The sequence below is a fragment of the Mirounga angustirostris genome, unplaced genomic scaffold (assembly GCF_029215605.1).
Source record: "Mirounga angustirostris isolate CCGP_5_RB_7025 unplaced genomic scaffold, mMirAng1.0.hap1 SCAF_1, whole genome shotgun sequence".
Taxonomy (NCBI): Eukaryota; Metazoa; Chordata; class Mammalia; order Carnivora; family Phocidae; genus Mirounga; species Mirounga angustirostris.
In genome coordinates, this window is record NW_026991709.1 from 145,928,426 (window position 1) to 145,950,867 (window position 22,442).

At 47.7% G+C, this 22,442-nt stretch overlaps 1 protein-coding gene across 10 annotated transcripts in view; it reads right to left on the reverse strand.

The window, feature by feature from the left end:
* TRAK1 (trafficking kinesin protein 1) overlaps nt 1-22,442 on the reverse strand; it is a 178,681-nt gene that overhangs the window by 77,835 nt on the left and 78,404 nt on the right. For 8 of the 10 annotated variants that reach the window (XM_054504493.2, XM_064589324.1, XM_064589308.1 and 5 more), the window contains one exon: nt 4,085-4,279. Coding sequence is in view for 4 of the 10 variants with exons in the window: in XM_064589308.1 (XP_064445378.1) it covers nt 4,085-4,279 (195 nt within the window). In the remaining 6 variants the exon portion in view is untranslated. Of the gene's footprint in view, nt 1-4,084; nt 4,280-4,651; nt 4,672-12,899; nt 12,963-22,442 lie in introns of those variants that run through there. The other 2 variants (XM_054504495.2, XM_064589325.1) reach the window with 2 other exon arrangements.

Sequence of the window (22,442 nt, forward strand, 5' to 3'; positions counted from 1 at the left end):
GGACCTGGTAGAATATGCAAGTTCCCACTCACTTCTCCCACATGAGCAAGGCAAGCAACTCAGTGCAGGATACCAGCAGAGGCCTGGAGGGCTTCCTGCGTGGGCCCAAGCCAGATGCAGAGTCCCTGCTCGGGTAAGGGAAGAAAATCCATAATCCAGCAGATGTTTTCACTTCCTCAGCCAGAAAACCTCAGCTGGAACTCAAAGCTTTAAGTCAAGCTCACAAAGGATTATAAGTGCATCCCAGGTGCTCAGTGAATACTTGTTGGCTGATTCATTAAGATTAGTTTACAGTAAAAGCAAACAATAGAACAATGTCTTGAAACTTGTTTGCTTTATAACCTTCTCTTCTCCTTAGGAAAAAGACTATTCCAGGGAAAGTCAGAGGTGAAGTGGTCAGAGAATCCTATGCCCTTGAGACACAGAGAGATTTCTTTTCTTGACCCAATGCTCCTTAACCAAAAAGCTACAGAGAGCAGGCCCTGGAAATGAGGAACCAGAAGGAGCCAAAGCTACCTCTGTACCAACACAGCCACCTTCACGTCTGGTGTCTGCAGAAGGCTTTGTGACAAGAAAGGTCCACGGCACGCTCTAGCCATTTCCACCAGAGATGGGGAAGTGTGACCTACAGACCACATGACAGAGGCAAAACCACAGGGAAGGAGGGAAGAAACCTCAAGTGGACATTAAGTTACATCCGGCTAAGTGTCACCTGGGACAGCGACCTTCAGGGGAAAAAAGGTGAATCTTGAATATGTAGGAGAGACGTTTTATAAATAAATAGCTACTGATATTCTCAAACTGAGGGTTTGCTCTTTGTATCTCATTTGGTAAGCTTTATTCTTAAAATATAATTGCTTTCTCATTGTGCTCTTCTGAGAGAGTAGTTAGGATACGGAGTCAGACCAGACAACCTAGGTCTGAAACTCAGCACCACCACCCCCCACCCCCTGCGCACTGTGTGACTTTGGGCAAGCTTCTTAACTTCCCTGTGCCTCAGTGTCCTCCTCAGTGTCCCCCTTTAGGTTGGGGACAGCAAGACTCTTTCACTCAGAGGTCACTGTGAGAATTGAATGAGATACATGTAAGGAATTAGGAATAGTGCCTGATACACAGTAAGGGCTAAATGTTGACTATTCTTTCTTCTTCCTAGACCATCTAATCCTAAATGTCCCCTATTTATGGGTACATTTGCTGTGTGAATCATTTTCATGTTCTGTTTGTTTCTCACACTTCTCGGGAGTCAAAAAAAAATCAACCTGTTTAAATTTGTCTGAAAAGGTCATTCTACCACCTGGTAAAGGTAGACACCCAAAGAGGTAGCCACCTCTTCTTAACCAGCCAGGTGAGGGGCTCCTGGCTGGCTCAGTCGGCACAGCATGTGACTCCTAACCTCCGAGTCTTGAGTTCAAGCCCCATGTTAGGCGTGGAAGCTACTTAAAATTAAAAAAAATGAAAAACAAAAAAAAAACAAGCCAGGGGAGAGCCAGATTCAAAAGGCAAAGCGTCATTTCTCTACTCTGGGAGACAGTCTGTAAGAGAGGGAGCTGAGGTTTACCTCATCTCCTATTATCAGAACCCCTAGGGTACCCCTTTATCCCCACTCCCACCCACAACAGAGAACCACTGCCCTAACTGATGAGAAAATAAATCTAAGAGGTAACAGCTCTGTTACCTTCTCCACACCTCACAACTGATTTTACACACTGGTGAGTCAGCGCCGTGGCCACTGCATCTCCTGGGTTACGTACCTATAAACAAACAGTGGAACCCAGAAAGGACACCACACATGGAGCAGGGCTCCTGATCTGTGCCTTCCACCGACCTCTCAGCCAGTTCGGCGAGGCTCACAGACCCCTCCTTAGAAGAAAGAGTTGAAAACATAAGATAAAGTACAAAGAACTAGGAAGGAACCAATTGCATTGCAATGCGGTTATGACAACTTGCAAATAGACTGTGACAGAAGAGCTTCTTTGTCAATGTATTAAATAACAAGATCTATCGGCACGCCTCATAATGAACGTAATTTCAAAGCAGTGATGAATAAAGGTGGCATTTCTAAGTATCTGTCTCCACTGCAGCAGGACATGAAAATCTTGATTTCTCTACTAGTGACAAAGTCACAGGGCCTGCTGAGAACACCGTGCTTTGGTTCCTGTGTTCACCGTGAAAGGAAATGTTGCATTTCAGTTAGAAGTTAGTGAAAATGGAGATATCATGTCATTTCATTTCTTTACAAGTTCACAGATTCCCCCAATTTCCCTCTACAGACTCTTCGGGGGTCCTGGGACCTCCGTTTGAAAGCCCTGCTGAGGAGTTAAGTTAACTCTTAACTATTTAAGAGTTAACCCCAATCGTTCATTTAATCAACAGTTTTAATCAATACCTACTTTGCTCTAAGCACAAGTAACGCAGAAGGAAACACAGAATTAAGGTAAGACTTGGGGGGCGACCATGCTCTAAGAACTTTCAGGGTCTCTGCTCAGCGTTTACTTCGCTTCTTCTAATTTTGGCATAATCTGTGTTGTCCACTGCCAAATCCAATAGGAACTTTTTCTCCCTCTCTTAAATATATAACCAAAAACAGAGCGCACAAACAGAAACAAGCCACAGCGTCTGTACAAGTCTACTGTTTGCAAGTATCTCAGAAGCTGGAGGTCAGTGCTATGGGAGAAATACTAGGAGCCCTCCATGCCTCCACTTCCTCGATAATCAAACCAGCCCTGCCCAGACTGCAGACATTGCATAGGGATGAAAGGAGCAATTCATGTGAAAGTTCTCCGAAGTCCTGCCCGTGGACGGTTCCCATTACACTGTGATTGTAAATGATTCATCTGTGTAAGGACCCAGGAGCCTCCTGTGGCAGAAATGGCCATGCAGAGTCCCACAGAATCACAGGAGGGTCTCTTAAGGAAGAAGAAGTAACACACGGGGATTTCTGAAAAAACCGTTCTGCTGTCAATTCTCCCGTGAAGCAGTCTGAAGGAACCAAAGACGGAACCTGCCAAGGACGTGACTCTGGACACAGTTGTCTATCCACACCACATCTCTTGGTGTAACAGATACCGTGAGTCAACAAAAGTGACTGCCAAAGAGCTTCCTATACACTACCAGACACGTCAGAGAGTCTAAAGGGCCAATGTGAACACTGGTACAAGTCTAACACGCTTCGTATCTGCCCTGGTGTGGATTATTCTATTTTTATTCCGATCGAAACTGATTACCTGCCGTGTTCACAGAGACTGCAGGATTCTTCTTAGGCATAAACACACAGGTCAGTTTAAACAAAATTCCTTTCTCATTAACATCTAATGGAGAAAAAAGTGAAAACAGACCCAGACACATTCTAAAAGAGAAACTTGTAGTTCCAACTTGTTTATTATACATGATTTCCCAAATTCAAGAACATTGGAGATCACTCTGTATTGAGACAATAATTACAGAAAACTTAGAGATGTTATAAGCTGGTTTTGAACCAAGTTACCATCAAATAGAAGCAGGATTGCTGTACTTTTTATTTTTGAAGACAACACAATGATACACAGGTATGTAAATGATCTCACTTCCAAAGTGACATCACTAACTTAGACGAGGCTAAAGTTAACTTGAATTTTAAAGTCAGGGTTGTCAAGACAAAGGAGAGCTGGTCTGTCCTACCAATCTCATTGGTCAGCCTTGGCATATGAGTCTTGCTATGTCATATAAATAATACTAAGCAGCCAAGATGTTCCCAGTGCCTTTGGTTTAAATGCAAACTCCCTCCCAGTGACAGTTTCTATGGACTCACACGGTATTTTGGTAAGAGGGGAAAATGGGAGCATTTTCAAATTCTTCTGTACAGTTAAGAGAAAACTGGTTCAAATGAAAATTTGTACCTGGTCCCCACCACCCTAAAATTTCTATTCGGAATACTCCAAATCAAGGCCTTGTGTGTGGCTGAACCCTACAGCCACATTTCTCGGGGCACCCTTCCACGAACGGCAGGCCGTGAGCCCTGCTAGCCAGTGTGAGGTCCCACGCGGGGCCACAGCTAAGGACCACTGGCCGTCACGGCGCCGTCAGCAGACGAAAGGGAACTACTCACGGAAGTACTTCAGCGTCTCTTCGATTTGCTCGGTTGTGAGGTCGATGTTGGCATCTGGAGAAATGAGGGGTGTGTGGAGCCAGTCGTCGTGGTCATAACCGTAGATGGTGTCGGCTCTTAACTTATAATGGGGCAGCTGCTCCTCCAGCAGGCTGATGATCTCGACTTCCGGAAGGTTAGTGCTGTTGCACACGTCTAGAGAGAAGAAGACAGGGAAATGAGAGCCCAGACCCGGTTCTGGCCTGGCAGCTGCTAGCTAACTAACCCCGTGGCCCCAGTGGGTGTCTTCAGCCACGTAGCCACAGCCTGGAGCAGCCAGATGCGCTCACGTCAGGGACCTTCTTCCAATCCAAATTCCGCTCTTGGAACGTACAAGACCGACCTGAAACATCTCCTATACTGTTCAGCAGCCCACTTTCTTCAAAGTGAAGCCACAATTCTTACGCTTTCTGGGCTCAGTCAGTCTTCCCAACCCTTTCCCGGACCATCCTCTTTCAATCACTCTACGGGTAAGCCAAACCAGCTACAATTTCACCAATATGTCTAACTTCCTCCTGCTACTCTTACCATTCAAGCCATCCCCCCATCTGGGACTGTGCCTTCATTGAATTCACTCAACTGTTCATCTGCCTGTATTTCTTTCCATTCATCCATCCAAATATATGCTGAGTCTGAGACACGGGAGATGCGCACAGTCAACACAACAGTCATGGTCCCGCTCTTGCAATGCTTGTATTCTTGTGGGGCTTCCAAACCATTAAAGCAAGAGGTATTCCTCCATCAAGGCAGAGGCCGGGTCTTCCCGGATATGTTGGTGTTTAGAACACTTCAAGCGGAATTAACCTCTTCCCTCCCTTCTATATTCCCACAGTGTTTTGTCAGATCTTCTATTACTGCCCTTATTAGGTTCTGTCTTCTGGGTATTTTAGTATCCAACCCATCTCCCTGTGAAATGGACAATTTCCATCAGTGGTTATTCCCAATCCACCACCCGTACTCCTCACAGGTCCTGGCCTAGACTGTGTGCTCAAGGGGCGCACCATAATGCCTGTGAAGGTCGATCAATCCATAAAAAGCCCATCAAAGAGGTCTTATAATTAACCTGTAAACACAACAACACATCCAATGTACCCAGGATAAGACCAGTCTTCCGCAACTTCTCTACCCCTGGGGAGAATGAATTAAATAAATGCTAATGGACGAGTGTTGATTCTCTCTCAACTAATTCTGACATCAGTCACCATATTGGCCCAGTTCACAGAGAGTATTCGTGACCCATGATGGCAAACGGCAGGTGCAAGCAGGGGTGGTCTTGTGAACCCATAAAGAAACTGAAGCACCTATGGTGCTCATGGCTGGACCAGATAGTTAACTCAGTCTTCCATCCTAGGAATGAGCCCTCAGTGAGAAAAACCACTCAAAAGATAAGAAGAATACAATCAGAGCAATTCTTAGAAAGGTTATTGCACAATATTCTAGCCTTGAAGTAGTAAACAAAGGTGGGGGCCTGGATCACGGTGGAGGGCAGAGCATGGGATTCAGTCTCCCGTCCCTCTCCAAAGTGCAGGGAGGGGCAGGAGGAGAAAATCCTCTCGAGATACGTGAACCCACACAACGGCAAGGTGAAGGGGTGCTGACGAGATCACCATTATGAGTCATTCTGAGAATGTGGAAGGTGGCATCAAAGGAAAGGAGAGAGGCCCAGCCTGAACACACACAGAGGAAATGAGTGGTGCAAAGAGTGGGAGCGAGTCCCGGGGTGTAGCAAGCTGGAAGGGGAGGCGGAGGGAGAAGGAAGGGCCCGGGGCCGGGGCTCGGGGTTCACCGGGAACCAAAGCCAGCACAGCAGGGAAGACCAGTCCCTTTGCTGCTCTCGGGGCTGAACCAAAGACAAGGTGGCAGCAGGGCGTGGCTACAGGGCCGCTCATGCTCGAGGAGAATATGGAGCCTCCCGCGCCCAGAACAGCTACGCCAGAGACTTACGAAAATCCCTCTGTCCTTTGTGTTTAAGGCCACACAGCAGGCAAAAAAATACAGAATCACAGGTAAAGGGAGCCTTCGGTGACCCAGTGTCTCCCTTCGAGCAAGAGCCCACCAAAAGCACCTGTCAGACCCCCTCCACCTCCTACCACCCCCCACACCCCGTTCTCGCTCAATTCAATTATGCAAAGCTTCACTGCAGAACATTTCGATTCAGGAAGTCAGTGTGGTTTCTCAAGCACTGAGGAAAGAGAAGAAAGTAAGTACAAGGTGAAGACATTTAGAATTTTCCTTGGAAAAAAAAAAAAAGAATTTGCCTTGGAGCTTTAGGGACTGGAAGGGGACAACATCTGAACACTTAAGATTCTCGGCCTCATGTGGGAAATGTCACTGCAAGCACTGTGGCATTTCAGCCAGCTGAAAACCAGACCCGAGCCGCTCTGCCACTTAGCAAAGGTCTGCCGCAAACAGAAGATGCCTCCTCCCCGAGGCCAGAGCCAACAGCCCAACCTCGAGACAGATTTCATACTTTTTCTCACCTCCTGCCAACAACAAAACGCCACCCGAGAGGCTCAAGAGGGGCCCGTAATTAAGCAAATATTTCCTCCCCTCACAATCAAGTGAAGAATAAGTTCCCACAAAGCTCATCTTGGGGAGAGCCCTCACGGTTATAAAATGGCAGCCTTGTGACTGAGGGGACATGGGGTCAAGGAGGGTTGACACCCAATTGGCGGCATCTCTTAACTGAACACGGACTGGCTCCACAGAGGAAGGCAACTATCTAAAACAAAAATCCCTTCTAAGAATACCGTATCACTTCTGAGCATGTTGGCAGGGGCTCAAACTCTGAGACTTGACCTGTCCTTCCACATTTCCAGGGCTGAAGGTCAACCTATTTACAGTGTGGGTCTTTATGTCCAAGAGAGATTGCTGACCTCAGAGCACAAGTTGACCAGGGAGATAAAGTATCAGAAGGTGAGACTGTGCCAAAATGCCTTTTTAAAAAAACTCTGTGTATTTGATTTTGCCATGACGTGACCAGCCATATAAACACAGCCAAGTTTCTGGCCGCCTGGAAGGCCCAGAGAATCAGAGCATAGGGAAGGATTAGAGACCCAGGGAGCGTTCCTTGACCTCGGCCGCAGGGTGAGGAGGGGAACACCACATTTGCCCCACAGAGAAGACATACCCAAGGCCTGAAATTGGGTAAACAGAGTATGAGAGCCTTCAAGAACTCTCCAGGAATGCCTGCACTGTTGCAAGCACCAAGCCGGCTGCCTGCAGGGCCCTCTCTGACCCTTCAAGCAACCTGGGACAGATAATACCTGTTGTGTTTTACAGATGAGGAAGCAGAGATTCACAGGGGCTGTGGAATATCTTGTCGGTCAAAGTCACGCAGCTAAGTAAGTGGCAGGTCCTGCATGGGAAGCCTCAACTGTCTGACCGAGAAAGCTATGCCCCTTCCTTCTGCTGCCTGCCTTCCTTCCATCTCTCCCAGTGGGCACACAAGAAATGCTGGGGAATTCCCAGGGTATTTGGATCAGGAAGTTTTTGTTCTAAGCAGGGAGACGACTTCAAAAGCATGACAGGGATGTGCAATTAAACACACTGACAAGTGAGGGAGGCATCAGAATGATTTTCCCTTCTAGAGCCCAGGAAGCAGAGTGGAGAAGTGAAGTAATTTGTCTGCAGAACCAGGGAGGGTCAGGGGCCCGAGAAGGACGGCCCTGCCCCCTCTCCTGGGGCTTACTCAAGCTCGCAGTGTCAAAGGACACTGAAGGACCCCTTTATACTCTTGACAGTTATCATTTCTCCACAGCTCCAACTCATATTATTATTATTTTTTAAGATTTTATTTATTTGACAGAGAGAGACACAGCGAGAGAGGGAACACAAGCAGAGGGAGTGGGAGAGGGAGAAGCAGGCTCCTCGCCAATCAGGGAGCCTGATGCGTGGCTCGATCCCAGGACTCTGGGATCATGACCTGAGCCGAAGGCAGACGCTTAACAACTGAGCCACCCAGGCGCCCCCTCATATTATTTTTTTTTAAGATTTTATTTATTTGAGAGAGAGAGAGCGTGCGAGCAAGGGAGCATGGGCCAGGCCAGGCCAGGTGGAGGGGGGTGCAAAGGGGAAGGGAGAGGGATAAGCAGACTCCTGGCTGAGTGTGGAGCCCAATGACATGGGGCTTGATCCCAGGACCCCAAGATAGTGACCTGAGATGAAACCAAGAGTTGGATACTTAACCAACTAAGCTATCCAGGTGCCTCCCAACTCACATTATTAACAAGCTATAAAAATGTATTCTCAGATAAACCTCAAATAAAGAGCATCAACCTGCAGATTGAACTCAGACCCCAACAGGTCCCTGGCTGTTCAGCAGCCACACAGGCCGGAACCCACCAACGCCCAGCATGTCAAACCATCAGAAGGCCAGGCCCACTCAGACGGTCAGGGCGGATCTCCCCCTTCCTCAGTTACTACAACAGCCCCATGGTTGCTGGCCACACTGCGGCTGGTGCCATCTGTGGAAAGATGCTTTTTAAAAACATGGTACTGCCCTGCTTTAAAAACCTCCCAGCTCCCTATAAAGTGCTCCATGTTTCAGCCCACGCCTTCCTAAGATAAGAGGCTGTTGGGACGGAGGTTTCCCAATATCCAATTTCTGCTTCTTCCTTTTGGTAATGTAATTCCCAAGGTGTGGCTGGGCACATGGCCACCACCCGGCTAAAAACTACATGTCCCATCTTTCCTTGCAGGAAGGTATGTCCCCGTGCCTGGTTAACAGGATGTGAAGAGAGCCTCCAAGTCATGCCTTCCCCAGCTGTCGCATGCAGAGAGGGGGCTGGTGCTGAAACCATCTTCAACCACACAACTAAAGGCAACACCAGAGCAACCCTGGGCACCTGGGGCCACCTCGTCGAGTCCAACCCTCGCCTGGGACTTTGAGGAGGGGAAGAAAGGTCGACCTTGTTGAAGTCACTATTATCTCGGTCTCTGTAAAAACAGCCTTTCCCGGCAAGTGCAGACTCTGCTGTTTTATCCAACACCTCCTCAGTTAAGCCACACCAACTTCTCACCATTTGCTAAACATACTTTTTCACAAATGTTGGTTTTTACACCAGCTGTCCTAGCTGCCTAGAATGCCCTTCACTGCCCAGCAAACTCCATCTCAAAATACCACTCAAATGTCACCTTGTATTTCAGGCGTTCCTTGACTTCTGACTGTGGCTAGGTACACAGTACACTGATGATTTCACTACAATGTTATGTTTTTCTGCAGCCCCTTCTCCACTAGCTGTGAGCCCCTCAGGAGAAAGAACGGAGTCCACCGCCTCTACATCCAGCCGGGCAACAAACAGTAAGTGCCCAGTGAGTGCTGGGTAAATAATGGGGACAAGGGCAAGGAAAAAATCAGCAATGGGTGGCAGGGCTAGTCTGTGAGCCCTGCGTCCCCAGGATGGACCAACGCCCAGCATTCAGCACAGGGAAGGTACAGCCATCTAGTGTCAAGTGTTTTCAGGCCCCTCCTGGCATCCCTGTAGGTTTTCGTTCAGCATGGAGGTAAGTCGCACGGGGAAGTGAATGTCCCCTCAATTACTCAGCCAACAATGGATTCAATCCAATGCCCCCTATTCCTACGGCACCACTTTGGGAGCAAAACATAAGGGGTCTCTTCACCTGTTCAGAGCTATAATCCCTCCCAGGCTTTCTCCAAGGCATAAGGTTTGGAGTGGGTCCTCCTACCCGAGGATGAGGGCTACATTTAGGGCTGGCTGGGAGGTGGCACAGGGTGCTAGAGACTGCTAGGCATCCAGAAGGTCTGGGGCTACAGGGGCACTATGTCCACTCGACACCTGCCTTGGGCCAGATCCTCATTCTCGCAGAAGGGCTAGAAGGAGGCCGCTCTGATACACAGGTGACATGCCAGCTTCATGGAACTTGCCAGGCACCCGAGATAAGGCTTAACATTTTACAGCAGAGGCGACAGCACTAAATTAGTGCCTGACATTTAAAGATCAGGGAGTCTCATGTAAAGACACAGATCCCTGGCCTCTCAGAAGAAATCAGCATATCCAGGACCGTGCAGTTACATGCGCTGAGTGGTGGCCACCCCCAGACGGGGGTGGGGGTGGCTCCATCAGGGTCTCTGGGCCTCCTGCCTCCATGCTGAAGCTGGAGGGCTCTGGGCCTGGGAGAGTGGGGAACCTGCACAGATGCAGGGGAGAAGCATCCTAAACACTCACCCAGGCTCCAGGAGATCCTGGGGCAACAGCAGGGGGAGAAGAACAAAAGGAGAGAGGGAACAGCGTTGGATAAAGAGGAGAGCTTCCTGAGAAGAAATGCAAAATCAGAAGAGAGGGGAACAAGGGCACAGGGTGAAGTCCGGGAAGAGACAGCCTGGGAAGCAAGCCAGCAGCACGACTGCCACCTGCCGGAAGGTGCGTGGGGCCCAGGTCTGGCAGGAGCGCTGTTCCGAGAGCCCGGAGGAGGGGACGCCAGGCCTGGCTCTGTCCCCAACTTCTCCCCGTCACCCCAGCAAGTCCCATCTTCGTCTGTCTGGAACTCAGTTTCTGCATCCACAGAACAAAGGCGGGAGGTTGCAGAAAAGCTCTATTCCTACCCGACAGGTGTCTGAGCAGCCAGGCCAAGGGCTGTGTGTAAGCACATCCTGCTCCACCTAGCGGGGCCCAGAGCCCCGGATGTGTGGATTTCTTCTGAGAGGCTAGGAATCTGCATTTTTACATGAGATTTCTTGATTTCCTCAATGTCAGACACTCACTTAGAATTTCGTAAACACTCGAGGGCCACATTAAACATGTGTGTGCCTCCTGTTGGTGCTCTGGGATTTCCCAACCTGGTGTCTCACTCTGGGCCTCTGAGGAATGTTCTAGACTACAGTAAAGGTGACAAAGAAAAAGCAAAGGAACCTTAACTCAACAAAAGTGGCCATATTCTAAAAGCCCATCTATCTTCTATTTTCTCTTCCCCCGCCCCAACCCATTCCATTTCTTTACCCACCATGTTTCCAGTTAGCCACAGGGGTGGTGGTCGAGGAGTGTGACCCCAGGTCTGTGCTTGAGGAGGTTCTGGAGAAGAGGTAAGCCTCCTACCATCCATTATGCTTGGCAGTGACGGTAAACTCACAGCAATGTTTTAAAGACTGCACAAGACAAGACCCTTCTCCTCGGCCACTTGTAGACCACTTGCACAGACTTGGAAACAATTCATTTTTCTTGAAATTATTAAGATTAAAGGGCGCAGATGCAAAGACTTACACATGGGCCATAATGGTGCCGGAGACACACATGATACTTTGTAACTGGGTGTCTTTCTAGAAAATTCCTATTATAGAGTCACACAGTTGAGAGACTCACCTCAGCATCTTCAAGGAAGGCAGGGTTAGTAGTTATGCTCTACATCACAAAAGCTGAGGTCTCACAAACTACAAAGGCACCATTAGAGCTAAAAATTACTGGCTCACCCGCCTCATCTAACAGAGAAGAGACTGTACTCAGAGAGGCTGAGGTGGTAGCCAAATGCCACTGAGCAACTAGCAACAATCCGAGACTGGTGCACAGCCCACCACATGAGAGGCCTCAGAAAGTAACAGTGCCATCTTGGATGCTGATTTGTCCCCCACTGTTTATAAAGCACCCTGCCCGGTAAACAGTAAGCACTCAACAAACATTGCTGAATGATGCAAAGCACGTGGTACCCATTACTGAATTTCATCTACTCTCATGAACCAGCAGACAGTGCAGGGTGAGAATTAAGAACACATTTTACAAACGAGGAAACCAAAGTCCCAGAGATTAGGTGAGGAGCCCGCTAGTAAGGGACTAAGCTGGGCCCGCTTCCTCCCAACCCTAACGCACATGTGCTCACTCCTCATCTGATGGGTCCTGGCGAGGATCCTCCAGGGAAGGAATCTGCGAGAAAGCACTTCCCTTCCTTTACCGATCAGTGCTGAGGAACCCTCCCAAGAACAGTACATGGGGGTGACGTTGTCAACAGGCAGGCTTCTCTACGAGGGGTCTTCAGATGGTTCCCGAGGCTCCACCCTAGACCTCCTGTACCAGGATCTAGGTGGTGTGACCCAGGAACTGGCTTTTATGTCAAGCCCTCCAAGGGGTTCTTGCATACCAACGTTTGAGAGTTGACACTTCGCCCCTGGTGGTCTTCATTAACTGAATTTGCTTTCTTTAAAAACAAAATCAACAAGTAAGGCATGTGGCTCAACACTCAAACAGTACACAAGGGCGAGGAGGTCTCTCTGCGGGCTCCATCCCGCCCACACCTCCGCCCTGCCCCCACTTGCCCACAAGACCCTTCTCAGACTCCTCACGAGAACCGGCGTGGGCCCCCAGCGAGCCCGTCCTCGCCCTCCCCTTCCCCTTACACAGGGGAAAGGGAGCCCGTCCTCGCCCTCCCCTTCCCCTTACACAGGGGAAAGGCCCTACGAGGTGCAGGGCTGTGGGCGGACCGGACATGAGGCCCTGCTGTCCCCCCGAGGGGACAGGCCCAAGTCTTCCCTCCCCTCCTCTTCTGCCCCACCCCACTGAGGGCCAGCTCCCTTGCTGGGGGCAGCGCAAGTAATCTCGGGGAGGGGCAGGACCACGCAGAGAAACCCATCCCGAAATGGAAAGAAAAGGCTAACTACAGAAAGAAAAAACCTACACTGGGGAGTTCTCAGCAATGGCTGTGATCCTAAATGCCACAGAAGCGACTCTAAGAAAAAGGATAAACAATGACATGGGGAGGATTCCACTCAGGCGTCAGGCCCCGAGCTGTCACATAATCACACACGACCACCAGCCTGCAGGACACCTACCCCCGCCAGGAGCACAACGGCAAAGACAGCCGATCCGCCCGACGGCCACGTTCACAAGCAGGATCGCCGACCTGACGCTTAAGCGCAATCTTGTGCAACTGACCGCGGCACCGTCCACCAGGACACACCAGTGTGTTGTGCAAGAAGAGGAGGGCAAAGCAAAGGAGGCGGATCCTGCTATGGGGGCTCCCCAAATGGCAAAACCAAACCCAGCTTTTCAGAAAGAGTGCCCCCAGTGGACTTTGGATAGAAATGGACAGAAGCAGATGATACTACACTACAGGCTGGATTGATTCTAACACTGAGACATACAACTTGAATTGTACAGAAATTTATTTTTAAAAGGAAAAAAGTACTGTGTATAAATTCCCCACAGTTAAACCTGCACAAAAAAATCAGGAGTGTTACTACCCCTCAGACTTTGTTTTAGTGGGCGATGAATAGAAAAAAAAAATACTTCGGTTTCCTAATTTCCTTAAAAGTAATTAATTTCCTTAATTTCTCTTAAAAGTGTGTATTTTATAATTGTTAAATTACCAGGGGGAAAATAATTTTACACGAAATTAGCCAGGGTCGGTGTAATGACTGCAATTAAAGTGCTCACAGCTGAATTAGCGTTTAGACAGATGGAGCTGGTATAAATTGGAACAACACTGGGAGTCCACAGTTTGACAGCATGTTTGGAGAACCAAAAATGTGTCATGACCCTCAAGCCAGTACTCTCACATATAGGATCAAATCTAAGAAAGGAGTCCAAAAAATCTAAAGTGCCAAATATATAAGCATGTTTACAGTGCATCTGATAAAAACATGCACAACCAGTTTCCTCAAAAGAGTTAAACACAGAACGACCTTATGATCCAACAATTCCAAATCTGGGGGGCGCCTGGGTGGCTCAGGCGGTTAAGCGTCTGCCCTAGACTCAGGTCATGATCTCGGGGTCTCGGGACTGAGCCCCACATCGGGCTCCCTATGCAGTGGGGAGTCTGCTTCTCCCTCTCCCTCTGCCCGTTCTCTTTTTTTTTTCTCTCTCAAATAAATAAATAATCTCAAAAAAAAAAAATTCCAAATCTGGGTATATATCCAGAAGCAACTACAGGGACTTGAACAGATATTTGTACACCCACGTTCATAGCAGCATTATTCACAACAGCTAAAAGGTAGAAGCAACCTAAGTGGTCACAGACGAATGAATGGATATCAAAACGTGGTCTATACATACAGTGGGATATCTTTCAGCCCTAAGTAGGAAGGAAATTCTGGCACATGCTACACCATGGACGAACCTTGAAGCCATTAGACGAAATGAAATAAGCCAGCCAGGAAAGGGCAAACACTGCATGCTTCCTGTTTTATGAGGTACCTAGAGTAGCAAATGCATGGAGACAGAAAGTCGAACAGTGGTGGCCTGAGGCTGGAGGGAGGGGTACAGGGGGTTAGTGTTTAAAGGGTACGGAGTTTCAGTTGGAGTAAATGACAAAGTTCTGGAGATGGATGAAGGTGGTACTAGCTCAGCACTGAAGGTACTTAATGCTACGGAACTGTATACTTAAAAATAGCTAAAATCGTAAGTTTTATGTTATGTATATTTTACCACTTTTTTTTTTTTTTAAGAAAGAAAAGACGGTCACTGCTTTAGGGATTTCCTTTTCTCTGATGGGGAGCCTGGGGACCTCAGAACCTCGGGGACAAGAAAAGATACACATGGAATAGAAGTTGAAGAACATGCGAGGGAACCATCTGGATGGTGGCAAGCACCGGGAGGGAAGGGAAGAGAGGAGGTGGAGGGGCTAGGCTGAGCAAGGATGCCCATTGGTCTCGGCGTGCCCAAGACAGCCCCAGTTCATGCCTGCTGTTCCCATGTAAGCATTACTATCACTCTGTCATACCCAAAGGCATCCCTTCTAGAAAACAGTGTGGCAGGTCCTCGATAAGTTAAACACAGAATCACCACATGACCCTGCAATTCCATGCCTGGGTTTATACCCTGAAGAACCGAATGTGGGTATTCAAACAAAATCTTGTACACAAATGTCTACAGCAATACTCTTCCCAGTAGCCAAAAGGTGGAAACAACCCAATGTCGACCAGCGGGTGAAGTGATGAAGAAAATGTGATACATGCATACAATGGAATGTCACTCTGCCATAAAAAGGATACCTGTGATGATGTGAATGAACACTGAAAACATCACGTTAAGTGAAAGAAGCCACTCACAAAAGACCACATGTGATATGGTTCCCCTTCTGGGAAATACCCAGAATACTTAAAGCCATAGAGACAGACAGCAGATTGGCAGTTGCCAGAGGCTAAGAGGAGGGTGAAACGGGAGTGAGCGCTAATGGGTGGGAAGTTCCCTTTGGGGGGTGATGAAATGTTCTGGAAATAGATGGTGTTAACAGACATCTGAATGCACCAAATACCAGTGAATTACACACTGTCAAAATGGTTAAGTGAGAAATGTTATACAGATTTTAACACAGTTAAAAAACCTTAATAACAAAAGCGTCCCTGCTGAAAGACCACACAGCAATACCACGGCATACTTGCTAGAATGGTTAAAACAAAAAAGACAGACAGTCGCGTGAGTTGGAGAGGATGTGAAGAAACTGGGACCCTTCTACACTGCAGATGCGGATGGGAGATGGTGCAGGTATTCCGGCAGCTGGTATTCCGGCAGCTCTAAGTCCACTGCAAAATCTCTCTCAACTGCGTACTTACAACTGTATGGTTACGTAAATTACACCTCAACAAAGCTGTTAAAAGTAGTCCTTGCTTGAACAATGATCACCATAACTTGGGCCGACTACTTAGGAGATCCGAAATTAAAATGAAAGCTTATCAAATACAAACGGGGGTCATAAGAACCTGTAAATTATTTCTGCACATTCCTATATGTTAACAGTCACATCCTCAATACACTTTTAAAAAGATGTTCATTGCAAAAAAAACCCAAAAAACCCAGACTCTTAAATTCAGAGAATAAATTGGTGGTTGCCACAGGGGAGATGGGTGTGGGATGGGTCAAAGAGATAAAGGGGATTAAGAGTACATTTATCTTGGTGAGCACTGAGAAATGTATAGAACTGTTGACTCATTATACTGTACACCTGAAACTAATAGAACCCTGTGAGTTCATTATATTTGAATTTAAAAATTAATTTTAAAAACGAAAAGATGTTCACTGCATTGCCAAATACAACCTTCACGTCTAGCAAAAGGTCAGTATTTAAGTAAATCATACCAACTTAATGGAATATTATAAAGCCATGAATATCAATTATTTGTTCATTTCTGGGGAAGGGTCACTGGGGCAGAAACCAGAATGAAGATCTAGGGTTACAGTGTTCCATGCACAGGGAAGAGTCAATATAAAGAAAGGCCAGACGCATCCTGTGTGGCTGAAGCTGGGGTAGGGAGAGCAATGCAGGTGAGGGGAGTGAGGCCACAGCACCTAGAACCTTTAGGCCATGGCAGGAGGTCTGAACCCACTGTGGCCACAGTGGGCAGCCGCTCCACAAGAGTGCCATGTTCTGACTCAGGAATGAAACAGGCCTCTCTGGCTGCTGTATGGACAGATTGAAGGGGCTACCAGTTGGGGATAAGCCAGGATGCTACTGCTACAGTCCAGGCAAGAACTGATGGTGGCTCAGGCTAGAATGACGCAGGTAGGAGAAGTGGCTGGATTCAGGAAACACATTGAAGGTAGAGGTAACAGCACTTGCTGATGGATGAGAACTGCACAGCTGGGCTTGCCACAGATTTAAAAGGAGAAGGAAGGAAGGAAAACATCCCAAAGCCCTGGAGACAGTCATTAATTGCAAAACCACTCTGAAAATCTCTTTTCTACTTCCTGTGATTTTATTTCTCTCCCCTCCATATGCCTGGGAAAATTCACTGGTGATGTCATCAATGTCACGGACATCTGTCCACCTCCTTTTTAAGGGCTGCATAGTGTTCCACTTTCGGCATACACAATTCAGTTATGGGATTCCCCATTCACAAACATCTCACGTTTTTGCAATTAACACTGAAATAAATATTCCACAGTGGCTGCACCAATTTACATTCCCGACAACAGTGCACGAGGGTCCCCTTTCCTCCACATCCTTGCCAATACCTGCTGTCTCGTCTTTTCCACACGAGCCATTCTAATAGCTGTGAGATTTTGGTTTTGGTTTGCATTTCCCTGTTGAACGCTGATGCTGAGCACCTTTTCATGTGCCTGTTTGGCTGTTTGCATTTATTCCTTAATAATACCCAACATCTTTTCACGGACATATTGGCCATTTTCTTTTACAGGATGCTCGTACGTATTTTTTCTTGCTTATCTCTTCTCTAATATTGATATACACAGAAGAGCTTTGTATTAATCCTCTCTCAAATATAGTACAACTATTCCCGTCACCCCCCACTGGCTTGTCTCTGGTCTTGCAACCCTACTCGTGTTTCCTGGTTTCCCCCCCACGGCCTTGTGGGCTGCAATAGGACTTTCTAGCAGGAGCTCCTATGCCGGTGGTAAGTAGGGAAGTACTCTTATACTGCACAGGCAGGAGCCCTTTCAGCCCTATTTTAAATAAGTTTAAAATAAGCGCTACCCGTAGGGCTCCATCTCCAAGGAGGTGTAGCCCAGCCTTGCATGGCTCTCAGTTTGCAGTGACTGCACTTCCTTCTATGCCCACATTCATGGAAGATGCAGGGCTCAGAGCCCCCACCGCCTGCATGTCTCACTGCCTGGTTTCTGCAGCCTCGCCTTATCTCCCAGCGTCCTGTTTGTGCTTTGTACTGTTTAATGTTCTGGTTACAAAGTCGCTTAACTCCTGTTATTTCTGGCCTGCAATTGTGCAGAACATGCGAGCTTTTCAGGAACAGATATATCGTGTTACAGCAAGAATCCCTGTCTCAGGCTTCATTTTTAAATAGTCAAAATGATCCCCCATTTTCTTTACAGTTCTAGCCTGTGTCCCACCTCAGCATGGCCTTGCCCATCTCAAGATTATTAAAATATCCAGCACTATTTACTTCTACCATTTTTATGGCTTCATTCTTGACAGTCTATCTTTGAGCCATCTGGATTTTATTGGGTGTGACAGTGATGGAGGGATCCAGCTTTACTTTTTACAATGATAACAAACAACAGTAATAATAAGGCAAACATTTATGGAGTGTTAACCATCACTAAATAAATCCTACCAGGTGAAGCCGCTGCTCTGTGAAGCCAAACCTAATCCTTACTGATGTGGGCAGTTACCTTTAAGTCACCAGGAGGTAAATCTCTATTTTCCTGATTCTCCATAGCAAAGATAGGAGAGCCTATTACACTTCACCTCACCAATCTCCCTCCCCCTCCCTTGATTCCTGTTGCTTTAATTTGTGGGTTCAGATCCAGTCTCCTGTTTTAAAATTATTAACCTTTTACACTTACACTTGCTTTCTGTTTTCCAAAAACATCTATACCCAATATTTATAGTTAGCCTCTCTAAAGCTTTCAGGGCAGCCTGAGCTGAGCAGCTGCCCAAGTTCAAGGCCCATATCCTCCCACTTGTCCTCTCCTCCCCAAAGTTACCTTTTACTATGGAATGAAAACCAATTAATGTCGAAGGTTAAACTCGGAAATCAACAGTCAGATGTCAAATCAGGAAAAGTTTATTTTATTAATAGAACACAATTTTATAAAATCATAATGCCTACGGTGCCTCGACCATTGGATGCGGTCCACTGCTTTATTGTTCATCTAAATGATTTCCTAGGCAGGAAATTCTGTTTATAAGCGAACAATGGTTACTTTCTCAAAACATGAGGTGAGATCATCTGGTTATTAAAAGACTATAAACTCATCCCCAAAACCATTACTATAGCCCGACAATAAGCATTTAAGCAAACTAGATAAAACCAATAAAACCTGAGCGTGAAATGATTCCATGTTCCTTGAACCAGGTCTCAAACTAACACAAATGTAAATTCAAAAAGTAGACAATTACTTTGGTGACTCCTCCAAAGCAGAATATAAATGAAGAAATAGAAAGGTATGATAAAGGACAAATGTTAAAGGTATGTCCTCAGCTGATGTAGATCTGATGCACAGGTTCTCAGGGGCAATGAAAGAACTGGGTGTACACCTGCATAGCACGGTGACCATTCAAGAAGATTCTTGGCTCAGGCAATGCCTGGGTGGCTCAGTCATTAAGCGTCTGCCTTTGGCTCAAGCATGATCTCAGGGTCCTGGGATCGAGTTCCGCATGAGGCTCCCTGCTCAGCAGAGAGCCTGCTTCTCCCTCTGCCTGTAGCGACCCCTGCTTGTGCTCGCTCTCTCTCTCTCTCTCTCTGATAAATAAAATCTTAAAAAAAAAAAAAAAAAGAAGAAGAAGAAGAAGATGATGATGATGATTATTCCTCGCTCTGCTCTCCAAGGCCAGGACTGAGCCTGTTAGGGCCAAGAAACCAGGGTAGCAGATTCCAAGAGGTGACCCTCCGAAAGCTCATTAAAAATTCAGTCACACTGCAGGGGGGGATAGATGGGAGTGGATTGGGGGTGACAGCTAAAGGGTCTGGAGTTTCTTTTGGGGGTGAAGAAAATGTTCTAAAATTGATTTGTGGTAATAACTGCACAACCCTGTGAACAAACTAAAAGCCATCAAATTATACACTTTAAGTGGGGAAATTATATCTCAATGGAGCGGTCACACACACACACACGAAAGGGTAACCACAAGAGATGGGGAAGTAGGGTCGCCGAGCACACCTACTACCCTTACTTAGGCACACCTCAAAGTCCTTCACAAAAACGATGTTCCTGAAAGATAAATCTTAATCCACCAGGAAGGTTAAATCACCTTCCCCATCATCCTTGGAAAGACCAAGGATCTTCTCATACCCCTCCCAGACATTTCTATGGAGAATAGGTTAAGCAAAACGGGGTTTCACACTTAGAAACAAGAAGCTTTGGCTGCCTAGAAAATTCAATGACATGGAACAGCCATTTACGGCTTCACCATGCTGAACGGTGGGTGGAGTACTGGACCCACCAGCAGCCTCCCAACTAACAAGGGGTATTCCTTCTCGTCTGTTAGGTTGACACCCGGAGAGAAATCAGGGCTTGAACATCTACACCAGAAGCCCACCAACTATGATCCACAGTCAAATTCAGCCACAGCCTGTTTTCATAAATAAGGACTTTACTGAAACCCAGCCACACACTCATTCCTTCGGTATGGTCTACGGCTGCTTTCAGCTATGACAGCAGAGGCCAGTTGTCACAACACAGGTCATGTGACCCACAAGCCTGAAATATTTACTCTCTGGCCTTTAGGAGAAAGGTCTGCCAACCCCTGTTCTAGGCCATAGGAGAGATCATGGACTCCCTGAGGCTTCCTGAAGGCCACCAAGGGGCCTCAGCCATTTGAGGATCTTCTCAAATCCGGCTCTTCATCTTATTCACAATTCTTCCTTCAACTATCTACCCTGGCTTTGGTTTTGATGCACTGTGAACAAAATACCCCTTCGCAGTTCTGTGACTGAGCGGGGCCACAGAACTTGCCTCGGCCAGTCTGGGATGTGAGAATGTGTTGGTTGAGTTGAGTTTGTCTGCTCGGCCGTGTGTTCCGCCAGAAGGGTCCAGCCCTAGACAGCCAGAGCCCCCTGAGCTCAAATCCTCAAATGAGAACTAAGTGGAGCAGACCCAAATTGAAGCCCAGGCAATCCTCAGGTCACCTACGACCACGACCTAGGAATAAGTGTTGCAGCAGCCACTGTGGATTTGGGAGTGATTTATTACCCAGCGAAACCTGACTAATACATACACTCAGTTTAAAATGACATGATGTCTGATGACTGACAGCTAGAAGAATAAAGTTGCCTGCACGGCACTAAAATCACACCACCATCAGGACCTCCTAACCAGCAGCCTAAGCAGGAAAGACATGGTCACGCTTGGCTCTCATAATACCCTCCCCCTTGCAAAAAAAAACCCAATGTCTGGAATGAACTCCAGCAAACAGCAGATGGGGATCAACTAAAAGGTGGAAGGAACAAGACAGAGGAAGGCATGGAGGAACGGAGGGAGATTTGTTTTGTTCTACCCAACTAAGCTGTCTGTCTTCCCTGTCAGATTCTTTGAACAATTAACCTCCTCTTTCCTTCAATCCCTTTCAGAAGTTGCGGACCCCAGGGCACCGCACATACCTGGTCTCCGGGTTAAGGCTGCCACTCCCGTTGCTGGTGCTTCCCTGGCCCACTAGGTGGTGCTGCGTGCACACCTGGGCGGGCCACTCCCAGACTCCTGGTCCCAGGCAAAAGGAGACTGGGCACCAGAGGACTCCCACACCCTTTCTCAAATCAGATGTGTCTCTTCCCATTTCTACTCACCACAAACCCCCCATAAGTAGGGAGAAATCGAGCTGAAATAACACTAAGCAATGGAGCTCACACCTGCAGTTATGATCATCTGAATGGACTGTTGTCAAGGTTTTTCTTGATACGGAAAAAGAAGTACAATTATATTTATCAGACAAGCTGAAACTTAGCACGTTGGTTTGAAAGTGAGAACAGAATTCCTATAAGAGAAGGAATGTCAGGGTCACCATGCCCCTAGGCTTAGCCTTATCATCATCGTCTTTCCAACCGTTAAGAAGAAGGAAGGTTCTCTTCCACTAGGAAGGTTCAGTTTGGCCCACATACATGTTTCAGCATACAGCTCAAAACCCAGGAGGGCTGAAAACCCCCTGGAAGAAGATTCGAGCCTTGCTCTGAGCTGGTTCACACGGGGTCTGGAGTTAGCATCCGCATTCTCTGGCTCCTCCAGCCACAGATGGTTCATTATCTTCCACCTGCCCTTACCTTGGCTCACTTGAGACTCAAGCCACCCCTTGCTCACGCTCACTTGTCCACTTCCTAGTCCCTCCCTGGACCGCACGCTCTACGTCTGCCAGCCGCACCTGGGCCACCTCTGAAATCTGAAATTCAGATGCCCCCTCCCGACCACGGACCAGCCCCTCCAGCCCCCTCTCCTCACAGCTCCCCCTCACTTATTCCCATTATGCCACATCCAGACCACCGCCTCGTGATCCCTGCACTTTGCCTCTACGGTGCCCTTCCCTCCAGCTTGAATCCCACAGCCCTTTGCTTCAACTACCCTCCTCATTCCACAGTACTTTCACCCAATTCTGCAGGACAACAAGCGTCTGCCTCACCCTGCCCTGCCCCTGGGCTCCCGGAAGCACTAGGGGAAATCACAAAGCACGTGGGGCTGGTGGAAAGCTCCAGAAGGCTGGGGACTCCCATGCTCAGAGGGGCCACCACGCCCAGCACCCCAGCACCTATTCTGACACAGTGCTGGGGTGGCAGGGCTGGGGGATGAGATGGGCTGGGTAAGGTCTGAAACAGCCTCTCTGCAGGGCAGTAACTCAGGGTAAAACCACCTTCCAGCAGCTTCCTGTTGCCCAGAGGGTGAGTGGCCAGTCTCTGCAGGCTCTCCTTCCTTCCTTCTCTCCCCCAGTGGTCAGGTCCCCTCCTGAAGACGTCCAGAGCTCACATGCAAATGCTCAG